The sequence below is a fragment of the Zychaea mexicana genome (genome assembly GCF_025766255.1).
Source record: "Zychaea mexicana strain RSA 1403 chromosome Unknown BDB00scaffold_29, whole genome shotgun sequence".
NCBI lineage: Eukaryota > Fungi > Mucoromycota > Mucoromycetes > Mucorales > Lichtheimiaceae > Zychaea > Zychaea mexicana.
Window position 1 is genome coordinate 405,211 of NW_026516692.1, and position 20,221 is coordinate 425,431.

General features: G+C 44.5%; 6 protein-coding genes across 6 annotated transcripts; 5 read left to right on the plus strand and 1 right to left on the minus strand.

Moving 5' to 3' along the window:
* The first annotated feature begins 240 nt into the window (after nucleotides 1-240).
* BDB00DRAFT_819620 (uncharacterized protein) lies at nucleotides 241-2,875 on the plus strand. The gene is made up of 4 exons (XM_053123246.1): nucleotides 241-906; nucleotides 974-1,053; nucleotides 1,165-1,795; nucleotides 1,928-2,875. The coding sequence occupies exons 1-4, from the start codon at nucleotides 685-687 to the stop codon at nucleotides 2,741-2,743; spliced, it is 1,749 nt and encodes a 582-aa protein (XP_052980564.1). The 5' UTR covers nucleotides 241-684; the 3' UTR covers nucleotides 2,744-2,875.
* Nucleotides 2,876-3,190: 315 nt separating this feature from the next.
* BDB00DRAFT_928401 (uncharacterized protein) lies at nucleotides 3,191-6,991 on the plus strand. The gene is made up of 8 exons (XM_053128924.1): nucleotides 3,191-4,550; nucleotides 4,675-4,735; nucleotides 4,825-5,016; nucleotides 5,149-5,247; nucleotides 5,367-5,390; nucleotides 5,472-5,696; nucleotides 5,781-5,895; nucleotides 6,003-6,991. The coding sequence occupies exons 1-8, from the start codon at nucleotides 3,249-3,251 to the stop codon at nucleotides 6,784-6,786; spliced, it is 2,802 nt and encodes a 933-aa protein (XP_052980565.1). The 5' UTR covers nucleotides 3,191-3,248; the 3' UTR covers nucleotides 6,787-6,991.
* A 443-nt stretch (nucleotides 6,992-7,434) lies between these two features.
* On the plus strand, nucleotides 7,435-9,032 carry BDB00DRAFT_819630 (uncharacterized protein). Its single transcript, XM_053123247.1, has 3 exons — nucleotides 7,435-7,630; nucleotides 7,779-8,185; nucleotides 8,280-9,032. The coding sequence occupies exons 1-3, from the start codon at nucleotides 7,510-7,512 to the stop codon at nucleotides 8,640-8,642; spliced, it is 891 nt and encodes a 296-aa protein (XP_052980566.1). The 5' UTR covers nucleotides 7,435-7,509; the 3' UTR covers nucleotides 8,643-9,032.
* On the minus strand, nucleotides 8,896-9,922 carry BDB00DRAFT_819632 (uncharacterized protein). The gene is made up of 2 exons (XM_053123248.1): nucleotides 9,398-9,922; nucleotides 8,896-9,320 (listed from the first exon to the last, which is right to left on the minus strand). Exons 1-2 carry the CDS (start codon nucleotides 9,731-9,733, stop codon nucleotides 8,913-8,915), a joined length of 744 nt encoding a protein of 247 aa, XP_052980567.1. The 5' UTR covers nucleotides 9,734-9,922; the 3' UTR covers nucleotides 8,896-8,912.
* Nucleotides 9,923-16,935: 7,013 nt separating this feature from the next.
* BDB00DRAFT_319928 (uncharacterized protein) lies at nucleotides 16,936-17,612 on the plus strand. Its single transcript, XM_053116923.1, has one exon. The coding sequence runs from the start codon at nucleotides 17,134-17,136 to the stop codon at nucleotides 17,545-17,547; it is 414 nt and encodes a 137-aa protein (XP_052980568.1). The 5' UTR covers nucleotides 16,936-17,133; the 3' UTR covers nucleotides 17,548-17,612.
* Nucleotides 17,613-18,319: 707 nt separating this feature from the next.
* BDB00DRAFT_320045 (uncharacterized protein) lies at nucleotides 18,320-19,410 on the plus strand. The gene is made up of 3 exons (XM_053116924.1): nucleotides 18,320-18,463; nucleotides 18,709-18,980; nucleotides 19,106-19,410. Exons 1-3 carry the CDS (start codon nucleotides 18,436-18,438, stop codon nucleotides 19,229-19,231), a joined length of 426 nt encoding a protein of 141 aa, XP_052980569.1. The 5' UTR covers nucleotides 18,320-18,435; the 3' UTR covers nucleotides 19,232-19,410.
* Nucleotides 19,411-20,221: the final 811 nt, after the last annotated feature.

Below are 20,221 nucleotides of genomic sequence, written 5' to 3' on the forward strand. Positions count from 1 at the left end.
TTGCGGTTAAATCGTTTCCTCGATTTGCGCCGTGTTTTACCATGATATGTAACAGAGAAGAACAATGTAATTTAATCACTAGGGAAAGGAACGTGGAAAGTGATTGTGAATTTTTGTGCTTCTCTTCTAAAACAGCGTACTACGCTTTCGGCAATCGATGATATAGTAATATCTATGGTAAGGACCTTCTTAACTTATAAAATGAGGCAGCGGCTAGTAATAATAGTAACAGGAGGGTGCCGCTCACTGTGCACTCAGTTAGACTCATGCAGGCGTGGACCGCAACACTGGCTTGCTCCTAAAAATAGGCAAGTACTGGTCATTGCCTCATATATACACATTTATTTGTTCCCCATCGAGTTGATGGCGTTGTACTTTCGGAAATCTTTTTCTTCTTTGCTTATAATACGATAATCCTACATGGTATATGGCAGATTTTCATCTTTAAAACACCAAGTCGTATCCCGTGAACTCTATTGAAGAGTTTCTTGTCGCTGTTACTGGATGTCATGCATGTCATGCAAGTCTGTAGTATTTGTAACACGTTTGCTTATTATATAAAAGAGAATACCCAGCGCCCTGCCCCCCCCCTGTATCACGCTTTCTTCTTTCTCTTCTTTTCTATCTTTTCGACCTTTATTAGTTCTTAATACTTGAAGTACTTAAAGAGGCCGGCAAAGAGAAATGACAATAGGTTATATCGTATCAGATGAACAAAAGGTGCCAAAGGCCTACGTGAAGAAAAGAGCTTTCCCTCCAGATGCACCACCTCCAGCGTACCCGACACTTGATTTGAACCAGATTATAGAAAGGACTCTCAAGGAATCAGCGGATGCCAGAGCTGAGCCGTTCGTATTTGATGAACCGATCAAAAGCGTAGCCGTTATTGGCGCTGGACCTGCTGGCGTATGTAGTGCAGACATCTACAAAAAGTTACAACCTTTTAATCTGTAATTTTTTGCTTGTTTATCAGCTTCCTACGGCAAAAGCATTACAAGAGCATGGCATAAGTGTTCGCATTTTTGAACGTATGGAGGACGTGGGCGGCGTATGGTAAGACAAAATCATAACATATCTCAACTGCATCATGGTGAACAGCCGAACAACAACAACAATTCCCTTAATCAGCACACTTTGCTAATAATTTTTTTTCACGTAAAATAGGCTATACTCGGATGAGCCAGATACAAAACCGTCAGTACCTTGCGATACATACAGTACCCACAAAAAACTGCAGTCTTCTTCAGTCCCTTCTGAACCCAGCGAAAAAACAAACACAATTGTGGAAGCGACAGCCGACGAGCGACTCAACAAGCTGAAACATGCGCCGCCAACTGCGTGTTACCCTGATCTGCATAACAACACTGCAGCGCCGATAATGATGGACTTTGAAGATTTCCCCTGGCCGGATGGAACTCCGTATTATGTTCCACACGGCGAGGTGCAGCAATACTACAAGAACTATGCCCAACATTTTGGACTATATGATATTATGGAATTGAACACGAGGGTCGAATACGTTGAACGACGACAGGCAAAACCAGCGGATGATCTTGATGATGGTGACGACAAGAAATGGCAGTTGACCTTGCGTAAAGCCGAGTATATTGACAATGGTAGCAAGATCCAGTATACGACCTGGACAGAATCGTTTGATGCGGTCGCTGTTGCATCTGGTGCTTACAACGATCCTTTCATACCTGATTTCCCAAAGTTGCACGAATATAATGCTAGTTATCCCGAGCGTATCATTCACTCTAAACAATACAGACACTATCAATATTATGCTGGAAAGGTTTGTTTGCATCTTAAGAAGAAGGGGAAACGGGATTTAGAGAGTTGAATACATGTATGGATGGCTTCTTAGTAATGTTGGTGGGGATTTTCTATCTGACAGAACAACACACGTGTATGTATGTATATATAGAACGTCCTCATCGTGGGTGGCAATATATCTGCCATTGATATCGCACAACGGTTGGATGGTATCGCAAGCAACGTATACATGTCCATTCGAGGCAACTTCAAGTCAGTCAGCAACATTCTTAATCTCGCAAGATCCGTACTACCTGACTCGACCATTCACAAGCCCAATATCGGTGCGTTCGCAGATCCTGAAGGCCATGTCAATGGCTCGATCACGTTTGAAGACAATACCGTGCTGTATAATATCGACCATGTGATTTTCTGCACCGGTTTTGTGAATGATTTGGGGTTCTTAGGGCCGCTACGAACTTACGGAACCGAGCCAGAGGATGGCACGGATGAGGAGGAGGGTTGTGCTCAACAGACAGAGAGACCCTTGGTAGTCACGAACGGGTCGCGACCCATCAACACGTACCGGGACATTTTCGCCATCCTTGATCCGACGCTTGCATTTGTTGGTACACCTGGTCATTTGACAAGCACGCAGTTTTTTTACTACCAAGGTCAAGCTGTTGCGCGTGTGTGGGCTGGTTTGGCGTGGATCCCTTGTTACAAGAAGATGCGTGATCATATAAAGACAAACATGTATCCGTTTCCGCCTTTCGACATGAATTTGTTAGGCTGCATATTGCATGCGCAACCGTTCGTGACATGGTTAAACGACCATGCAAAATATAGCAACAAGAATGATGTTGGGGAGTTGTATAAGCTCAAAGGTGTTGATCCATCGCTTGCTAAGCTGTGGGATGGAATCAAGGAACAATACAAAGACCGAACTACCGAAATTCTTGCTAAACGGAAGAATATTTCCAGTTGAAGAGATAGAAATCATAAACATGTAGAGTAGCTAAAGTAAAGTAACTGCTGTAATAAAAAGCTTTTTACGGTTGCAACATTCAACGTGTAACTATTCCAATAAGGGTGTTTATCTATGGAGCTAAAAGAGACATGTGTTCTTGGGTAAACATCATGTGCTACCAACGATGACAGCCGCATATATGATGTCCCTGGTTGCCGGCATTTTATACACACTGTAACTACCATACTCTAAGTATATACTCGACAGGTTGATAATAACAAAGAGTCGAGTGCCGGATCAATCAGCCTGTTGTAGACGAAAAAAAAGCAAGGAGAAGGAGGGAAGGGACCTTATGCCCACTGTTACACAAGAATGCGCGCGCGTGGTTCTTTTTGTGCAGCAGCAGCAGCAGCTGAGGTGAAGAAAAGAGAGAGAGAGCGAGAGAGAGGCAAACAGAGGCCTGGAACTCCTTTGCCTGCTTTTTCCTTTTTTTAAAAATTCCTTTTAAACCAAGAAAGGGCCAATGGCACCATCACGACACCATTCACCAACGCTCCATTTTGAAAATGCGTTTTGGTCACAAAAAGCAACCGGAGGACCCCTTCCCGACTTTCAGACCGGTCTTCAAGTGCTCCACAACAAGCTAAACCAAAGCAAAGTAGAAAACGATGAAATTATACAATTTTTTAAAGAACGGATTGCCATTGAGGACAATTATGCGAACCGGTTGGGTGATCAGGCCAAAGGTTCCTTGAAATCCTCTGGGTTTGGACGCGATGACGGTGCGGTTTTGAAGGGGTGTTTTGAAAATATGCGTGCTGCGAGCGGTCAGTTCAGTATGCAGCACAAGCAGACGGTCTCGGCATTGACGGATACGGTGCTCAAACCGTTGAACAAGTTTCAAGACGAGTATAAGCGGTCGATCACGACGAGTAAACAGTCGGTGGATGCGGCGATGAAACAGTTTGATGGATTGGTCAAGGAGATGGACAGGGCCAAGACGACGTACCAAAAGAGATGGAAGGAAGCTGTGGTGGCTGGAGAACAATGGGAGCAGCAACAGCAGCAAAAGAAGGATGAGGAGGAGAAAAAGAAGGAGCTGGAAGCGGAAAACTCACCATCACCCAATGTGCAGCCAGGAGAAAAAGAAGAAGCTGACCAGATAGTAAAGGATCATCATACGGGTGACGGACAGAGCCCCAAAGAGCAACAACAGTCGGAAGAGCAAGACGACAACAACGACGAAGACGACGACGACGACGACAGAATCAGCGTCGAGATGATCCTTATTGGCAACCAACGCATGTCGCGCACCGAATTGAACGCTCTCGTGGAGAGAATGCGTAGCGAGATCAGAGTGGGCGACTATCGAGTGCCCATACTGGGAAAATATCAAAACACGTCGACGGGTGAAGATATCTCCGTATGGCTTCAACACACCATGCCTCAATGCAAGGATTCGCCTGCCATGGCAGACGTGGTTGCCCAGCAGCTGATCCATCCGCTCGGTGTTTTGCGACTCGTTGGTCAACGTGGCAATAAATTTGCACCATCACCCCAATCCTACTATCAATGGCAACAGTTGCCCCAGCAACAACAGCATCATCATCATCAGCAGCAACAACAGCAACAAAACAACAACGATGAGGGTAGTGCGAGTACGTCAAATTACGGCTTTGGCTTTTTCGAACGCATTGGAGGACAGCCTGTGCCGGGAGAAGAGGTGTACAAGCGGGCACAGAGAGAAGCAACGTTAGCGGATGAAACGTATCGTGCCGCTGTCAAAAGGATCGATCAAATGCGGATGGTTGTGGAACAAGCATTGGTAAGGGAGAGAGCGAGAGAGAGAGACCTTATTGGTTGTCCCGAAAAAAAAAAAAGAACCGAGTACTACCAATAGCTTGTAGAAAAACTGACGACTCCTTCTTTTATCCGAAAACCAAAATTAGTTTGCTCATTTTGCCGAGATGGAACAGGTGGAATTGAAACGGTTGGCAGTGCTGAAACAAGGTAAAGAGAAGAAGAAGCAGTGTATGGCACGGGGACATTTTTAGAATTTATCAAGTGCTGTTTACAATTTCCATGTGTGTGTGTATTAGCGATTGCCTCCTTTTCACTGTGTCTCTCGGAAATGTTGCCTGGTGACAAGGCTATCGTGGAAGAGATGCTTGTGTATCAAGAATCCTTAAAGCCAGAGCAAGACATTCAATACATTGTCCAACAGTACTGCGTGTCTGGATTCTCGCCTAAGCCCATTTTGTACGATAACCAGAATCACGGAGTAGCACACGGTAATGGGCTTGCTCATTTGCAGAAATTATATAAGCACGCATTAAAACTGTTGTCCCCCCCCCACCCCTCTCCTGTATATATCATCTAGCATGATTGGCCTATTTATATATGCTAACAAAAGTTTTTTCTAGACCAGATATTTGGTGTTTCCCTTGATGATCTCGGTAAAATGACCGATGATAAGGTGCCCAAGTTTGCTCGCTGTCTTTTGGAAGCCATTGAGCTCAAAGGTAAAGCATTGGATAGTGTGGTTCAAAGTGAGCGTCGATCATTTTTTTTTTTGCCGGCGAAACTATCAGCATTGCGTTAACTCACTGGACTGATCTACTTTTTCCCATCTCTATACTAGCATCTGAGACACTAGACGAGAAAGGTATAAAGCGATCTGAAAATAGCGTGAGCTTTTTTAGTTTGTACGCTAAACGAACTATTTTTTTTTTTGGCGCTTCATTAGAAAAACACCAACTATGGTCAACCCGACTACCGTTGGATCGGATTCATGCGATATGCGCGGATCTCAATATACCCAGTAGCCAGATTACAACCGAGCTGTTACAGCAATATGAACCCATGACACTTGTTGCTATCCTTCGGTTATATCTTTTAGAATTGCCCGAATGCTTGATGACGTTTGAGTTTTATGACGCCGTGCAAGCATTGTATGCCACTACTAGTGACGGTAAGCAGTTGATTCCACTCTTTTACACCCACACATGTCGGGAGAATGATAAAAGCGTTGTTTCGTATCTCATCTTTCTTAAAGTTGAACAGGAAGATGAGGATACCACTTTACGGCTACCGTCCTTGAGTAACTTGATCGCAACTTTGCCGGGAACTCACTTTGCCACATTAAGATTACTGTCATCCCATATCCACAAGTACGTTTAGAGTTATAACCCTGTTTTAGCCAAGAGTACTGCTGTTCCCAACAACCCTCCTTAACTTGGATACGCTCTACTAATCAACGATTCTGTTCAACTATTAGAGCTGTGCAACAAGACGATATCCAGCTGGTCAGTCGGTCACTCGGCCCAGTCATTTTACGCCCTCGGATCGAGTCTTTGTTAACTATGACAAGCCCCATGCCTACACAGTTTGCCCGAGACCTGCTTAGACACCATGATGTAGTGTTTAGCGAAGCAACGCTCAAGTCGCATACCGAGAGCGAAAAGCGACGTCAAGCCCGCCCGCTGATAGCGACGCACTATTCTTTACCCGCGACGCGTGGTACTACTACTGTCACTACTACAGGAACAGCCAATCATGATCATAAAGCCATTGCTAGCGATCCCGCTGCAGCATCAGCAAGTCCGACGAAACAGCGACGCGGCATCATGTCCTTTATGCGTAGCAACAACAACAACAACAACAATAACAACAACAATGAGTCTAATAATAACAGTAACACCGACAAATGGATGGGGGTTTTTCAACGTAACAATTCCGTGTCATCGTCATCCTCGTCAACCCATAGTTCATCGGAGCAACAGCGATCCTCGTTCACTCGTCCAACACCGCTTATCCCCACGACTGCTATCACCCAAGGATCACCGCCAACATCACCGACAACGACGACTACTACGACTACCTCATCTGTAACGACCAGAAATATCAAGGAATCGCCACGACCCTCGTCGGTAGCAACCACTGCCACAGTTGAGGAGCAGCCAGCAACAGCAAATGTGACTACGAAACAAATAGTGTTTGACGCTACTGAAGAATCACACAATGATGACGGCGAACTAGATCCGTTCTTTGATGACGACTAAGCTAGTAGTAAAACAGTAATTTAAGCTTTTTTTCCTTTTTCTTTTTTACATAATCTTTTTTTTTTAATGTTATGTGAAGAGATCTCCATCGAGTGTCCACACTCTTCCACTTATGGTTTACAAAGTGGCAAGCTCTAGCTTATAACGATGTTTTTGACAAAGAAAAAAACTTTTTTTAAATTCAGAGTCGGCTTGGAAAGCAAACAATCCAACAGTCGACTTGTGGGTAGCATAACCCTTTTCTCTCCACTCTTTTTGTTTCCCCCCCCAATCGATTCTAAGAAAAAAAGAGCCCTGGGGCTGAATGTAAGGATTATGGTCGTGCGTGTGTGCGCGTGTGAGTGGGTGGATTTCGTGTTTTTCTATATTACACACGTGCACGTATCAGGGCCCGATATTGCCAAGATTTTGCCGAATTTTGACGTAGTGGTTGTTGTTGTTGTTGTTGTTATTGCGGGCGGTGGGGGGGAGGGAGGAGGTAATTCGGGCCGTCTTTTTTTTTTTTTCTTTTTTGGTTCCGTCCTTTAGGCTGGAACTTTGGCTCCAATAACGATATGGCCCATTCCCGGAAGAACATAGCCTAATTGCATTAGTTCTATATATACCAGCCGACCTTTATTTTTTATTTCTTTTTTTTTTTTGAACTTTTTTTTTTTCTTTTCTGTTCAGAAATTTTTTTGATACCGTAAACTTGATCGTTTTTTGTCACTCCCCAATTCGAAAATGTATAATACCGAAGCCTTGTCACAACAAACCATAGCATCACAATCACCAGCACCACCACCTCCACAGCATGGTTACCATGACAACAACAACGACAACGAAAAATACTATTCCGGCAATGGTAATAAAAAACAACTCCCCTTGCATTTCATTTTACCCCTGCATGCTCTACTGCTCCAGAGCCCCCCCAAACCTATCAAACAGGTTGGCTAAAAAAGCTGGCTAGGGTTTTTTTCTTTTGTTCTCACAAAATGCTTATTGTAATATAGCAAACAACACCCATCACCACAAAGTAGAACAACAGCAGCAGGATCCAGAAGCAGCAGTAGTAGTAGAACAACAACAACAAGCGCTGCCAAAAAAGCGACATTTCACAGAACGTAACCGGTGTTGTCGATGTCTGTGCTGTGCATGCTGTTTACCCGTATGGGCACGTTATCTCATGTGGTTCATCATTATCGGCATCATTATCTGTATCATTGTCATTGGAGCGCTCTTGGGCTCGTTCGTCAAAAACATGCCTGTAGTCAATGTCCTCGATGTCACAGAAAGTCCGGGCGACAACTCATCCCAAATCACATTTGACGGCACGAAATTCATGTTTAATCTGGGGCTGATTGTCAATGTCGAGAATCCAAACGCATTGCCCATCTATTTGTCGGATATGCAAGCTACGGTAAAGTATCCCTCGAAAAAAAAACAATTTGAAACGAAAACACGAGAGACAGAGACAGAGAGGTTGTTGACCATGTGGTGGGTTGTTTATATAGGCCAATATGCCAACAGACAGTGGAGACGCATATCTCGGCCGTGGTTATCTTGATCAAGAAAAGATTCCATCCAATTCGGACTATAATTTCACGTATCCATTTGCGATCGAGTACGACACGCAGTCATCCACTTCGCAGCTCATGCTCAACACGCTGTTGGAGAAATGCGGCCTCACGGGCAGCGAGGCAGAAGACATCACCGTCAACTACAGCATCAATGTAAACGCGAGGGTGTTGTTTGTCAAGCTTAATTTGGACCTGGGCGGATCGACTACCTTTGGATGTCCGCTTACAGTAAGTTGTTTGTTCTGGTTTCTGTTGCCGCTTATCCGCTGGGCTAATGGTGTGTGTGTTTGTGTCTAGAACGGTGGTCTACCCGGTCTGGGTGGAATGTCTCTCGACGATATGTTTGCCTGAAAAAAAAAACGACTACGACGATTACCCCCAAGAATTGTATTCTCCTTCTTCCTTGTACAGTTTTTTTACTTTTTCTGGAGATTTCTTCCCATGAAAAGAAAAGAGTATATATACCCCCTCCTCCCGCTTTCCCCTTTTTAAATCGGACATATTGCATCTCCAAAAAGGAAGAATCATGCATCCTTGTTTTTTTTGTTTACTTTCTAATATGCAACTTTAAAAATGATGGCTATTACTACGTTGGCGTTGTTGTTGTTGTTGTTGCTGGCGGTGGTGGTGGTGGTGGTGGTTATTATTATTATTATGGATAGGCGGTCCTAGGGGTACATCATCGTCATCATCCTCCACTTTTTCCTGCGGCTGCATCATCATCATTGGATTGTAGAACATAGGCATCGTGGGTGGTGGCATTTGGCCATACGAGCCTTGCATCATATACATCATGGCCATGTTTGGCATCATCGACATCCTTGGATCCATCATGGGTTGCGGAGCGCCCGCCATCATCGGCATCATCATCATCTGGGGATTCATCATGGGCATCGACATGCGAGGATCCATCATCATGCCACCACCACCTCCACCATAAGGGGTTTGTGGAGGAGAAGGAGCTGCCATCATGGACTATTACATAGGAATTTCCAAAAATTACTATCACCAATGCCTACAGAAGAAAAAAAAAGGACCTGTAACAACCGTACCTGAGGAGTCATCATAGGTGGTGGTGGTGGTGCATGAACACTATCATTGTTCGGTGACGAGGGTTGCTGCATCATGGCCGAATAGCGCTGCTGTTGCTGTTGCTGATCAAAGTAGAACCGTCCCCGCTCTTGTTCTAATGCGCGTTCCTTTTCCATTTCCAAAAGCCGGCCCTTGACCGAATCACGCTCTTTTTTCTCATGTTCCAACTGTGAGATCATGCCTACTAGACCCGCTCGCGGTTGTGGCGGTTTGTTTGGCAAATTGACCAGCGGCTGGCCCGAAATCCGGGCATTCTCTTCTTGTACGTGCGCCGGTAATTGTTCGGACTGGTACATGTCCAGCAGACTGTTTTGTGTGACAAAGTTGGTACCGATCTGTGGGACGATCGGTGCATCATCATCATCATCATCGTCGTCAACGTAGTGTTGGTATTGCTGATAGCCATATGGATCGTATTGTTGCTGTTGTTGATGGAATGGAGGTGGTGGTGGTGGCTGCTGCTGCTGCTGCTGCTGCTGTGGTACCATACCCATAGGAGGATGCTCTTCTTCGTCTTCTTCTTCAGGCGTTTCCCAGCGCTGTTGTAGCAAGATTGCACTCGATGAGCGTCGTCCACCGTTGTCATTCATATACATCGACCGTCGTTCTGCAGGTGGTCCTCCACGAGATGGCTGTGTCGGTGGCATTTGCATTGATCCACGATAATACTGTCGCTGCTGCTGCTGTGGTGGTCCATGCCCCATACTGCTGGTTTCTGAGCCGCTGGGTGTCATGCTTGCACTACTGCTACTACCAGAGCTGCTGCTCTGAGGCCGCATCAACAGATTACTAGACGACCTTCGCCATGCCATTGCTGACGTCGGCCGTGACTTGGCAGCATATGACTGTTGATGCGGTTGCGCCGTGGATGGTGAGGCAGGTGAACAAGTAGCTGCCACCTTTTTACTGCTGCTCACTATGCTACTGCTATCACTACTACTGTTACTGCACTTGGTAATCGCACGTTGTTGATGTTGTTTCGTAGCTTGTCCGATATTTGGCGTTGATGTGGATGCGACGGGTGTAATATGGGCAGGTGTGGGTGGAGGTGGGCCTGGGGTTGCTTTATTTTGATTGTCTAATTTCATGTCACCCAAGATGGATGTCATAAAGTCGTTGCTCTCGGATATTTCGGGTAATGTCATGGTGGATTGTCTACGCGTGGCGTTTGCGGATGACGATGTAGGGGTTGGTGCAGCAGCGACTGCTGATGTAGATGCTGCAGTGATAGAAGGAGTCGTTGGTGCGGTTTCTGTTTGTTGTGGAGATGATTGGGATGGTTTTGCGGCTGTTGTAGGTTGTGATATTGGGATTGTTTTTTCAAATGTGCTGGATGTTGAGCTGGTTTCATCGCCATCGTCATCATCATCATCATTGTCATCATCGTCACTCTCGTCGCTTGCATATGTTTGATGTTGAGTTTGCCGTGGTCGGCCTGCCGCCATGATTGACAATTGTGATGAATAACGATTTGTGTTTGGCTGTTGTGGTGGTGAATTCATTTGTTGCAACAAAGGTGCGGAATGTCGCTGTTGGGCTTGAGAGCCTGCTGGTAACGTGTTTGCAAGTGTAGGTCGACGTTGTTGAGCACCAGCAGAAGCATGATCGTCTACGAGTGCATGTGAGCTAGGAGACGTAGGAATCCCAGATATCAGGGGCATGCTGTTCGTCCGCGAGCCCATCATCATCGTCAATCCAGCCGTATTGTTGTTTGGAGGAGGCACTACTACGGATGGGTGCCGTCGCATCTTTTGCTCCAAAATACTGGCGAATGCCAACTTGTTGTCAAGTAGTGTTTCGCCTGCAACATTGACCTGCTGTGCTTCAGGCACTTCTAGGAACAATCGTGGCAGATCCCTGTTCATGCGGGGTTCCCCAAAATTGAGGGCATGGCCATCCGCTGGCTCGTCCAAGAGTTTTGTCGGTCGTCCATACAATTTGAATGCATCAAAAGTGCCTACCAGCCATTGTGTCAGCTCTTTCGCATTGGATGCCATGACAAGTACACTCGCAGCCAATCGTGACAGCTTTTGTTCGCCATTAGAGGGCAAACAATCATAAATATTGCCTTCGACTTTCATCAGTGTCGCCAAATCCGTGAGCTGCGGCGATTCGGCGGGGTATATGGTATAGGCTTGCACGACATTAACAATCATCTTCACGGGGAATTTCGCCTTTTTGGACTCATAAAACATGAGCTGACCTCTGGTTGGCACCGACTTTTTGCCAAAGAACCTCTTTTCTGTTCGGCGGTCGGTCACTACGGTCCAATATTTCTTCCATTCCGTCTGACCCGGAAATCGTGCTTGCAAAAAGCCTTCCACTTTGGGCGGTCGTTTCATCAACACGTCCGAGTAACGCGATACAAAGCGTCGCGTGTAGATTTCATGGATGCGGGCGCCTTCGAAACATGCCAGACGGATCGCCAATACCCATGTCTGTGCGTCTGTATCTTGGCTGATGGCTTGGAACACGTAGCGATTGGCACCTGCTGAGTTGAGCACAAATTGTTGCGGTCCAGCAGCAGCATTGTTGTTGTTGTCGCCAAGGAGTTCCACATATGAATCGTTGATATTGATGTATTCGGGACTACTGGATCGTTGTTGAATTTGTTCTTGATCGTCAGTGAATTCAGCGTTCCACAAAGTGAGCACGGGGCCACACAACTCGACATAGTGTTGCGCCCATCGTCGGTCAGTGCACGGTCGGCCGTCTGTGGTCAAGTCATTCATCTTTGCCAGATAGCCCTCCATGTAAACTTTGCGATTGAAATGCTCGCCAAGGAGCTGCACCTGTTGCATATCAGACGGCACTTGAGTATGACGTGGTGTTTGGGTTGCTGGTTTCACAAACCGCGACGGTCTTGCAGGACTTGTTGCCTCGGCAATGTTGCACACAGAAATGGGCCGTGCTAATCCCCTTCCTCCTACTCTTGGATATACTTGTTGTTGCTGCTGTGATAACATGTGTAGTGGTCGTTCGTCTTCTGAATCATCATTTTCGTCGTCGTCGTCGTCATCGTCGTCGTGGTCACATGGATCACTCAATCGTCTTCCTACTTGAGCTGGAGGGTGTGAGGACCCGGATGATGGTGCATTAAGTCCATATTTCTGAGCAAAAAGTTGTCTCGACATGCGTCGAGTACTTGCAGTCGGAGGCTGGTTTCGTCGAAGTGCTTGTTGCTGCAGCTGTTGCTGTTGTTGTTGGACAGAAGATTGATCTGACAAAAAGGTGTCAGCTCTTGATTCGAGATCGTCGTCCGAAGAATCTGAAGGAAGCATGTTTTCCTTTGATATATATAAAACTTTTTTCTGTTTTACAAAAAGGTAGTTGATGGTTTTTTTTTCTTTTTTAGCAATATTGGAATATATATGAATTACAGAAAGCGCTCCTAATTCCTCGTGTACAAACAAGTTTTCTGAGATCTCTCTCAACACCCCAACCCTTCTTTTCCCTCTCCCCTCTCCCTGGGGGGGGGTGTGGGTGAATGGAGTCAAGCATAGTTTAGGAAGAATCAGGTGCAGTGTGTATGGAAAAAGCTTCTGCCCCCCTTTCGTCTATCTCTACCCCTTGCGAATATAAAAGATTTACCTTTTGGTGAGTGTCAATGGAGGAATTAATAAAGTGGAATGAGAGAGAGAGAGTGTGTGTGTGTATAAAGACAAAGAAAGGCAAAAGAGTAAACTGAAGACAGGGACCAGTTATGGAAATAAAAAAAAAGGGTCAAGGTGGGTATAAAAAAAGGTCTGCTTTCCTGTTACAGAACAACAGAACAAAGAACAAGCGCGCCACAAAAATAGTATATATATAATATAATATAATAATATATATAAATATATATATATATATATATCACACACACACGCACTCGCAGACGCAGACACACTCGCACTCGCACACTAAGGAAACACTGCTTTTCTTTCTCTGTGTTCCTGATTAGCAGCAGTGACAAGGGAAGAAGAGGAATAAGGTGAGTGCTTTTTTCGTAAAAGTGTGTGTGTGGGGGGGGGAGAGTCAGAGAAGAGTGAAAGGGAACAGGAAGAAATAAAGGTGCGGGTGGGGGAAACGGAGCTTTCTTTTATCATCATCACCACTACTGCTATAGAGCACTTTATGATCCATAGTAGCTCCTTTCTCTTTCTTTCTGCAGCAGCTGGCAGCATCTTCGTCATTCCCGAAGCGTCGTGGTATCCACACTACTTGCTACTACATCGACAAGCAATAGTTCCTGTTGTTGGCATGGGCGTTTGACGTGTCAAAACCCGTCGAGGGACACTGGGCATGTTTGTTTGTTTTAACGGACCTGTTAGTCTACTCTATTATTAGGGTATGTAGGCGATGGTGGCAGTAGCAGTAGCAGCAGCAGCAGCACATGATGATGATCTTTGATATTGTGCTTTTACTTTAAGTTTGCGGACCTTCTTTTTGTTGTGCGGATAGTTTTTGTCAAATATTAATACGAGATGGCTACTTGGACCAGATGAGTACTTGAACAATTTCGAAGGGTAATGGACGAGATTTTGAACCTATGGAAATCGAAACCGTTCAGAATGGTTTTATACCACACAGTCAGACAGGCAGAGATAAGTAAGAACGTAACGAAACCCCGATATTAAGAAAAACTTGTAAGTAGCTATTATGAAGGCTTCCGCCAAGATATCTTTATGAGAGTTGGAACATCTCATATATGTATACTACTAGAGAAAACAAAGTCGCCAGATTAAAGTGTCTGCTACAAATATTTTATCGATCATATACTCCTGAGCAAATACAAGAGCTTCTTGACCTTGTTATTGAAACACGGATTTCTGCCAGAAAATGATGGTAGGTATTTAATTGTTGAAAGAACAGCTCAGCATTATGTGAAGTTCTATTGGGATGATGAAGAGAAGCGTTTGCCTGGCTGGAATCAAGTGGTACACAAAACTTTGAACGGCGACATACCGACTTTCTCCGTGATCTCTACGCACAGAAACCAGAAGCTGTTCTTTGGCGAGCAAGGTTATTATTCCTTAAAGCCATAACCCTGGAGATCAAATCAATTTCTCTTTCTTTTTTACTGGTCATCACAAACATCTGATCCAGCACGCATCATTGACACTTGGAAAGCTAGAACGTATAGTAACTGCGAGAGCTGCCATTGATAAATCCAACTTTCACGCAGAGAAAGAGTCTTGAAATGGAAATCTATTCACTGTGTTTGTTTATTGTTTCCTCATGCACATCCGTAGATACTTTGGCCGATCAAAGCGAGGAACACCTGCAAAGACACTGCTTCCCTTCTCAAACATCACTATGACTATTATGGGTGCTATTTGTGGAAAAGGGGTAAAATTGATCTAACTTTGCGTCAATTCAAGCCAGTTCAGAAAAAAAAAAAAGAGACGGTGAAGCTCTCAAGTCGGTTGAGGGCAAATGCTCGAGTTGGCACGCGTTGTAGAGAGCATTTCCTTGAATTCTTTGTTATGCATGATCAACATGGGATGAAAAGGGTCCGTCACCTGGCTATGGATCAAATACTGCCATTTCATAAAGTGGACCAAGTATAAAAATTGATCCTAGTGAGTTGTTCTGGTCAAAATCCAAAGGAACTACAAGGACGATTTAGATTGATAATTTTGACGATCAAAATTATTGAAGCAGCAAAGAAAGGTTTCAGTCCGATGATTGTATCAAAAATGGGTTATTCGTGTTTATTAGATGCTTGGCACTCGACGAGCCAATGCTTTAGTTTTATGAAGAAGCTAACCCCCCAGTATATACAGTTTTATTATTTAATAAAGTACTTGGCTTTGTTTCAAGCAAACTAATTGCTGCCTATCAGCTCATCCAACTTTTGGCGTTCTGCAAGTAGTCCATACAAATCGCTCCGTGGCTGCTCTTCGGTCGGTGGCTCACAGTAGTCCCTTGAAGCACTATGAATATGAGATTGTATTTCTTTATCCTTCATATGAATCATACATGCATAGTGTACAGGCTCCGCCATTACACAGGGTAGGTCGTACAATAAATTGCTCCAAGAGTGCGACAGATTGTGCTTGTGCCTTATTTTCAAAGTGCAGCAAACAGAAAGTTTCTTCTAAGAGGGTTTTACTGTACTATATGAAGGGGTCAGTGTCTTGTACACTTTCGTAGAATGTAAAAAAAATGCTACTTTCTCGCAATACAGGATACTCCCTTCAAGTACTGGATGTTTGAACTTTTTATTTAGGCAGAAGGGGTATCTATTTAAGCAAAAAAGAAAAACGGAAAGTGCTTATGCGTACGAGTTTTTCTGTGTTGTAGAACCTCATTGTAATAGATAGCAAGTCACTCCCTCATGCATCATTATGATCACACACACGCATTGTATAGTCGTGAAGGTAAACCAGCTGTATTGTTTTTGAGAGCACACATGCGAATGCACAGCCTATGGTTTTCTCGACGACTCAAGCACAAAAAGGCTCATTTGTGCAACTTACATAACTACTCCAGAGGAAGCACCAACAAGTACCAAGCGCAATGGCAGTAGGAAGATAATAAAAAAAAAGATCGCGTTTATTACAATCGTCACTCGATCTGCCCAATAGTTACAGTGACATTATTTATAAAAGTACAATAAGAAACCAAGTTTATTTAAATGTTGCTTGACAAGTCGACCGACTTTGATGAATCCTTCGTTCCTCAAGGGAGGTTGCCCTCCCTTGTTCCCCGCAAGCCTCAGTTCCCGGCAGAACCTACACCTCTCCCTTTCTTGTCCACAAGCCTCAGTTCCCGACGGAACCTACTCCTCCACAGTTCCTACAAATAAAAGAAACATCAAAAAGGTCAGTCAACGGCGGGAATATACGTACCTCTTTGCACATACTCTCGCTTTCAGTTTTTTTAAGAGAAAAAACCAAGATGAAACAAAGAACATTGCAACTGTACAAAAGATGAGCAAGAGCCAGTCGTGCACGACTAGCTCTCTTTCATCTTTGTACACCCACATTGCAAATGCACAAAGATGAATAAGAGACAGTCGTGCACTACTAGCTCTCTTTCATCTTTGTATACCCACAAGAACACTAGTCCTGGATAAAAAAAAAGAAAGGTAAAAAGTGATAATGAAAGAAACAATGCAAATGTACAAAGATGAATATGAATAAAGGGCAAAACGCGCAGTCGATTCTTTTTTTTTTATGAGCCCGATAAACAAAATGACGGAGCTTAGAAATTTTGTTGTCACTACTGCCCTAAGGAGCCAGTGAACTGCAGCAATGTAAAGAAGTGCCTTGATGATAATTACCGTTGTAGTCTGTCAACTGTCATGCTAGTGTCTTTTTCTTATGGTGCGTATATGTTTGTTTCACTATGCGGCTCCGCTTGCCGTGCTCCGCTCTGATCCGATCATTGTCGGCGACGGGTCTGTGCGCTTTAGTGGAACAAAGAACCGGCGATATAAAAAGAGTTCATTTTACCGTTGGACAAACTGTGTGTTAAGCTGAAGCACCACAGCGGCTTTATGCTTGTATGGATCGTACAGTTTACGTGCATAGAGCGCTCGTTATTCCTAATGATACCTCAACGGATGCAGCCTGTGGTCGTCAATTTAATGAGTAAAAAAGATCCTTTAATCAATATCCGGTAGAATTGGGATATCCTGGAAACCAAAAACTAATAAGGAACCGGCGCGTGTGAGGATGCTGAGAAGTATTTGTACAACAGCAGCCAATGTATGAGGGTGAACGGATTGCTGATGTTACTGCTGGCTACAGCTACAGGGTGCTTGTGTGTGTGCCCTCGTCAAAAACGACGATCGCGTCAAGTCAGTACCTCAGCGCGCGAGTTTGAACAGAATCGAAACAGAAGACGGCAGCAGAGGACGACCTCGAAGCTGTGGGCGTGTGATACGCAACGCCATTTCACAGTAACCTTAGACTTTAAAGCACAGTATTTGGGTATCGCTCATGACAGGGTACAGCTGTGGGTCGGTCGTTGTCACGCGGCTTCAATCATTCTGATCATCTATTGTCCTTATACTTCCTTTAGATTTTGTCCAGCACAACTCAAAAAAAAATGGCGAATAAAGGGGCAAATACGTAGCTTTATAGCCATCACCCTAAGCTTGTCAAAAAAAGGGAGCTTGTAGCATGCTACGATACTTGATTGTGAGCTAGATACGACCTATTCGTCTTTTGCTAAAAGATGACACCGGGTGGGGATCCCGAAAATCAGTCCCGGATCTCTTTCTGATGCATTAAATAAAAGAGAAAACGTACCTATTTTTAACAAAGCAAAGATAATTTAGCTTTGTGCTGCCAAACACACAGGGCTGTTTTTATCCGGATTGCTGCAAAAGGGCTCATCCAGATTTTGTCAGTGCTTTTCTTTCATGTAATAATATATGGGCTTCATTTGGATCCCGATGCTGCTTTATGACTAAACTTTAATGTGTTATCCCGATGCAGTAACATATATCTTGTGCTGGTGTTGACGAGGTGATGAACCCATCAGCTTCTGTTGTATGATATGTTTAGCTGGTTCACTCATGTGAGCCAGGTAATAAACAGAAAGTGCATCATTGTTTCTCAAAACAACAATCAGTCCAGACAACAAAAAGCCCCATATGCCAAAACATCAAAGCGCGTGTGCACTTTCCAAAACGACCAAAGAACCAGTGCGGTGTGCAAAGCATGTGGTCGGTTACACCAACGGTTGAACTCTCTCACCCGTTGTGGTTTTTGTTTCTTTCAAAATAAGTGGCACGGACCTGGTATAGTCTACTTTCTCTCCTTTCCTTTTCTCTTTTACATATACTTACCACTAATGCTGGGCAATGGTCAAACATTTCTTTCCAGAGCACAATCGTTGCAACAACCACTACCACAGCAACAGCCAAACTCGCACCCTCAACAACCACAACCACCAGAATCGAATGACCAGGTCATTTCACTACGATGCCTTGCACGAATAGTGCCCATACCTCGAATTGCCAGACATATCATTCTGGCTGCGACATGGCAGTCGACTACCATTCATGATTCCCTCTATTTGCTGGCGAGTTGGTGGGTTCTATGTTGGCAGTTTTATTTTGTATCTATCTACATAGCACCCATCATAATGATTGCCTTACTGCTGTATATGAGCGAATTCCGTGAAGACAGACACGAAGAAAAGCGACTACAGCAGGCCCTCGAAACTTTGCATGGGATTGAGGCTCTAGAACAGTTATGGCAGCTCAAAGATGGTCGACAATCTTTACTGGTTTTTGTTTATGCTTATATTGGCTGGGTGATTGCACACCAAGTAGCTACGACCCAACAAGTTGCCCTGGCCGCAGGCACTCTTGCTTTAGTATGGCAAGCGCCTTGGATTCGTGTTGCTCGACAGATTTTGCCAACGTCGTTTCTACAATCCTTGTTTATGGGTGTTTTCATCGGTCCATTGGAGTCTCAACACGGAACAGAAGACGCACTGGTGCGCAGACGATCATTGACACAACGCGTGGAGGATTTCCAGCGTGAAAAGATGCAATTCAATGCAACAACCTCTGTGTTTGAATTTGTCATTTATGAAAACCAGGTACGATCCGATATGTGCAACACTATCTAAAATCGAATGCCAGAGGGAAGGGGAGTAGGGGAAGATATGAGTGGAAAATGAAGGAATTAAGCGAATGCACAATTCTTGGTCATTTGATTTACTAGCGATCATGGCCATTGACAGGCTGGCGCGCAGCAACACTGCCCTTTATCGATCGAGCACCGTGGACAGATCCTGCCAAGAAGCCGCTGGCTCCAAAGACCGAATTTCAACTTCCAGAAACGATTTAGGCACAATCTGGTGCGTGGACATGGTCATGGACGGATACAGAATGGCGGCTTGCGTCAAAAACAGAAACGGATGCACTTGGATGGACTTATGGCACTTTGCTATGGTCTGTGTTCGATCGCCATCCAAAAGGTTGGATGTCCACACGTTATCGACGATGGGCACGCACAGCAACATTGACAAATCAAAACCCAACAAAAAGCACTTCCTTGTTACCACCACGTATCGATACCGCATCATCGCGTAGCGGTCTGCTATCCCCAACAAGCCCAGCATCACCGAGCCCATCTTTAATGTCGCGGGGACGAAAATTGACTTCGTCTGCACGGTTTTCGTCAGCAACAATCACGGAACACGATAATGATAGCACAGTCAGCAACAGCACTACAGGCACTACCAATACCACCACGTTTAAAAAGAAATTATGGTCATCGAGCAATAGCTCATCCACATCTACTACACCAAAAACACCACCCGAACAAAAACGCGATTCTGTATGGCGAAGTATTGCTCGCGTCAACAAGCATCATTAACTACCATTTTGTACTGTTTATCTTCCCACTTGCCAACCATCATTGACTGTATGTTCTGATTATTCATTATAACTCTTCCACTTTTGCCTTTTTTCCATTGGGTACGTTTACTCTACAGAAATACAAAGATTATAAATATGTAAAGCAAAAAATATTTGTTCCAATGCATTTATTTTGACTGCAGCAGTATGTAATCAAGTCAAATTTTAGCATCTATACCCAATCAGATATCTCCAGCATCATGTATGCTACATAACAGGATACATTGTTTATCCTTAGATAACTACTGAAAGTAGCCAAATTGTTTCTTGCTCGTGCCCTCAATACCAAAAACACTACTTTCCCTGCAAACATATGTTCCTTGTCGAGCAGGCGGTGAGCAACATCACAGTGCGACCATCCCTAAAGGATTGGTTAGCAGCTGTCCAAAATACAAACAGCACTACATCAAGCACCCGC

Excerpts from the sequence above, each read along its gene's own strand:
- BDB00DRAFT_819630 (XM_053123247.1), top strand. The coding sequence starts at position 7,510 with ATGTATAATACCGAAGCCTTGTCACAACAAACCATAGCATCACAATCA. Across the intron at positions 7,631-7,778 it reads AAAATACTATTCCGGCAATG|CAAACAACACCCATCACCAC; the intron begins GTAATAAAAAAC and ends ATTGTAATATAG. Across the intron at positions 8,186-8,279 it reads TGTCGGATATGCAAGCTACG|GCCAATATGCCAACAGACAG; the intron begins GTAAAGTATCCC and ends TTGTTTATATAG.
- BDB00DRAFT_320045 (XM_053116924.1), top strand. The coding sequence starts at position 18,436 with ATGATTCCCTCTATTTGCTGGCGAGTTG. Across the intron at positions 18,464-18,708 it reads CTCTATTTGCTGGCGAGTTG|CTACGACCCAACAAGTTGCC; the intron begins GTGGGTTCTATG and ends CACACCAAGTAG. Across the intron at positions 18,981-19,105 it reads TTGTCATTTATGAAAACCAG|CGATCATGGCCATTGACAGG; the intron begins GTACGATCCGAT and ends TTGATTTACTAG.
- BDB00DRAFT_928401 (XM_053128924.1), top strand. The coding sequence starts at position 3,249 with ATGGCACCATCACGACACCATTCACCAACGCTCCATTTTGAAAATGCG. Across the intron at positions 5,697-5,780 it reads GTATGCCACTACTAGTGACG|TTGAACAGGAAGATGAGGAT; the intron begins GTAAGCAGTTGA and ends TCTTTCTTAAAG. Across the intron at positions 5,896-6,002 it reads CTGTCATCCCATATCCACAA|AGCTGTGCAACAAGACGATA; the intron begins GTACGTTTAGAG and ends TTCAACTATTAG.
- BDB00DRAFT_819632 (XM_053123248.1), bottom strand. The coding sequence starts at position 9,733 with ATGTACCAGTCCGAACAATTACCGGCGCACGTACAAGAAGAGAATGCC. Across the intron at positions 9,321-9,397 it reads CACCTATGATGACTCCTCAG|TCCATGATGGCAGCTCCTTC; the intron begins GTACGGTTGTTA and ends CCTATGTAATAG.
- BDB00DRAFT_819620 (XM_053123246.1), top strand. The coding sequence starts at position 685 with ATGACAATAGGTTATATCGTATCAGATGAACAAAAGGTGCCAAAGGCC. Across the intron at positions 907-973 it reads TTGGCGCTGGACCTGCTGGC|CTTCCTACGGCAAAAGCATT; the intron begins GTATGTAGTGCA and ends CTTGTTTATCAG. Across the intron at positions 1,796-1,927 it reads ATCAATATTATGCTGGAAAG|AACGTCCTCATCGTGGGTGG; the intron begins GTTTGTTTGCAT and ends ATGTATATATAG.
- BDB00DRAFT_319928 (XM_053116923.1), top strand. The coding sequence starts at position 17,134 with ATGAGGGTGAACGGATTGCTGATGTTACTGCTGGCTACAGCTACAGGG.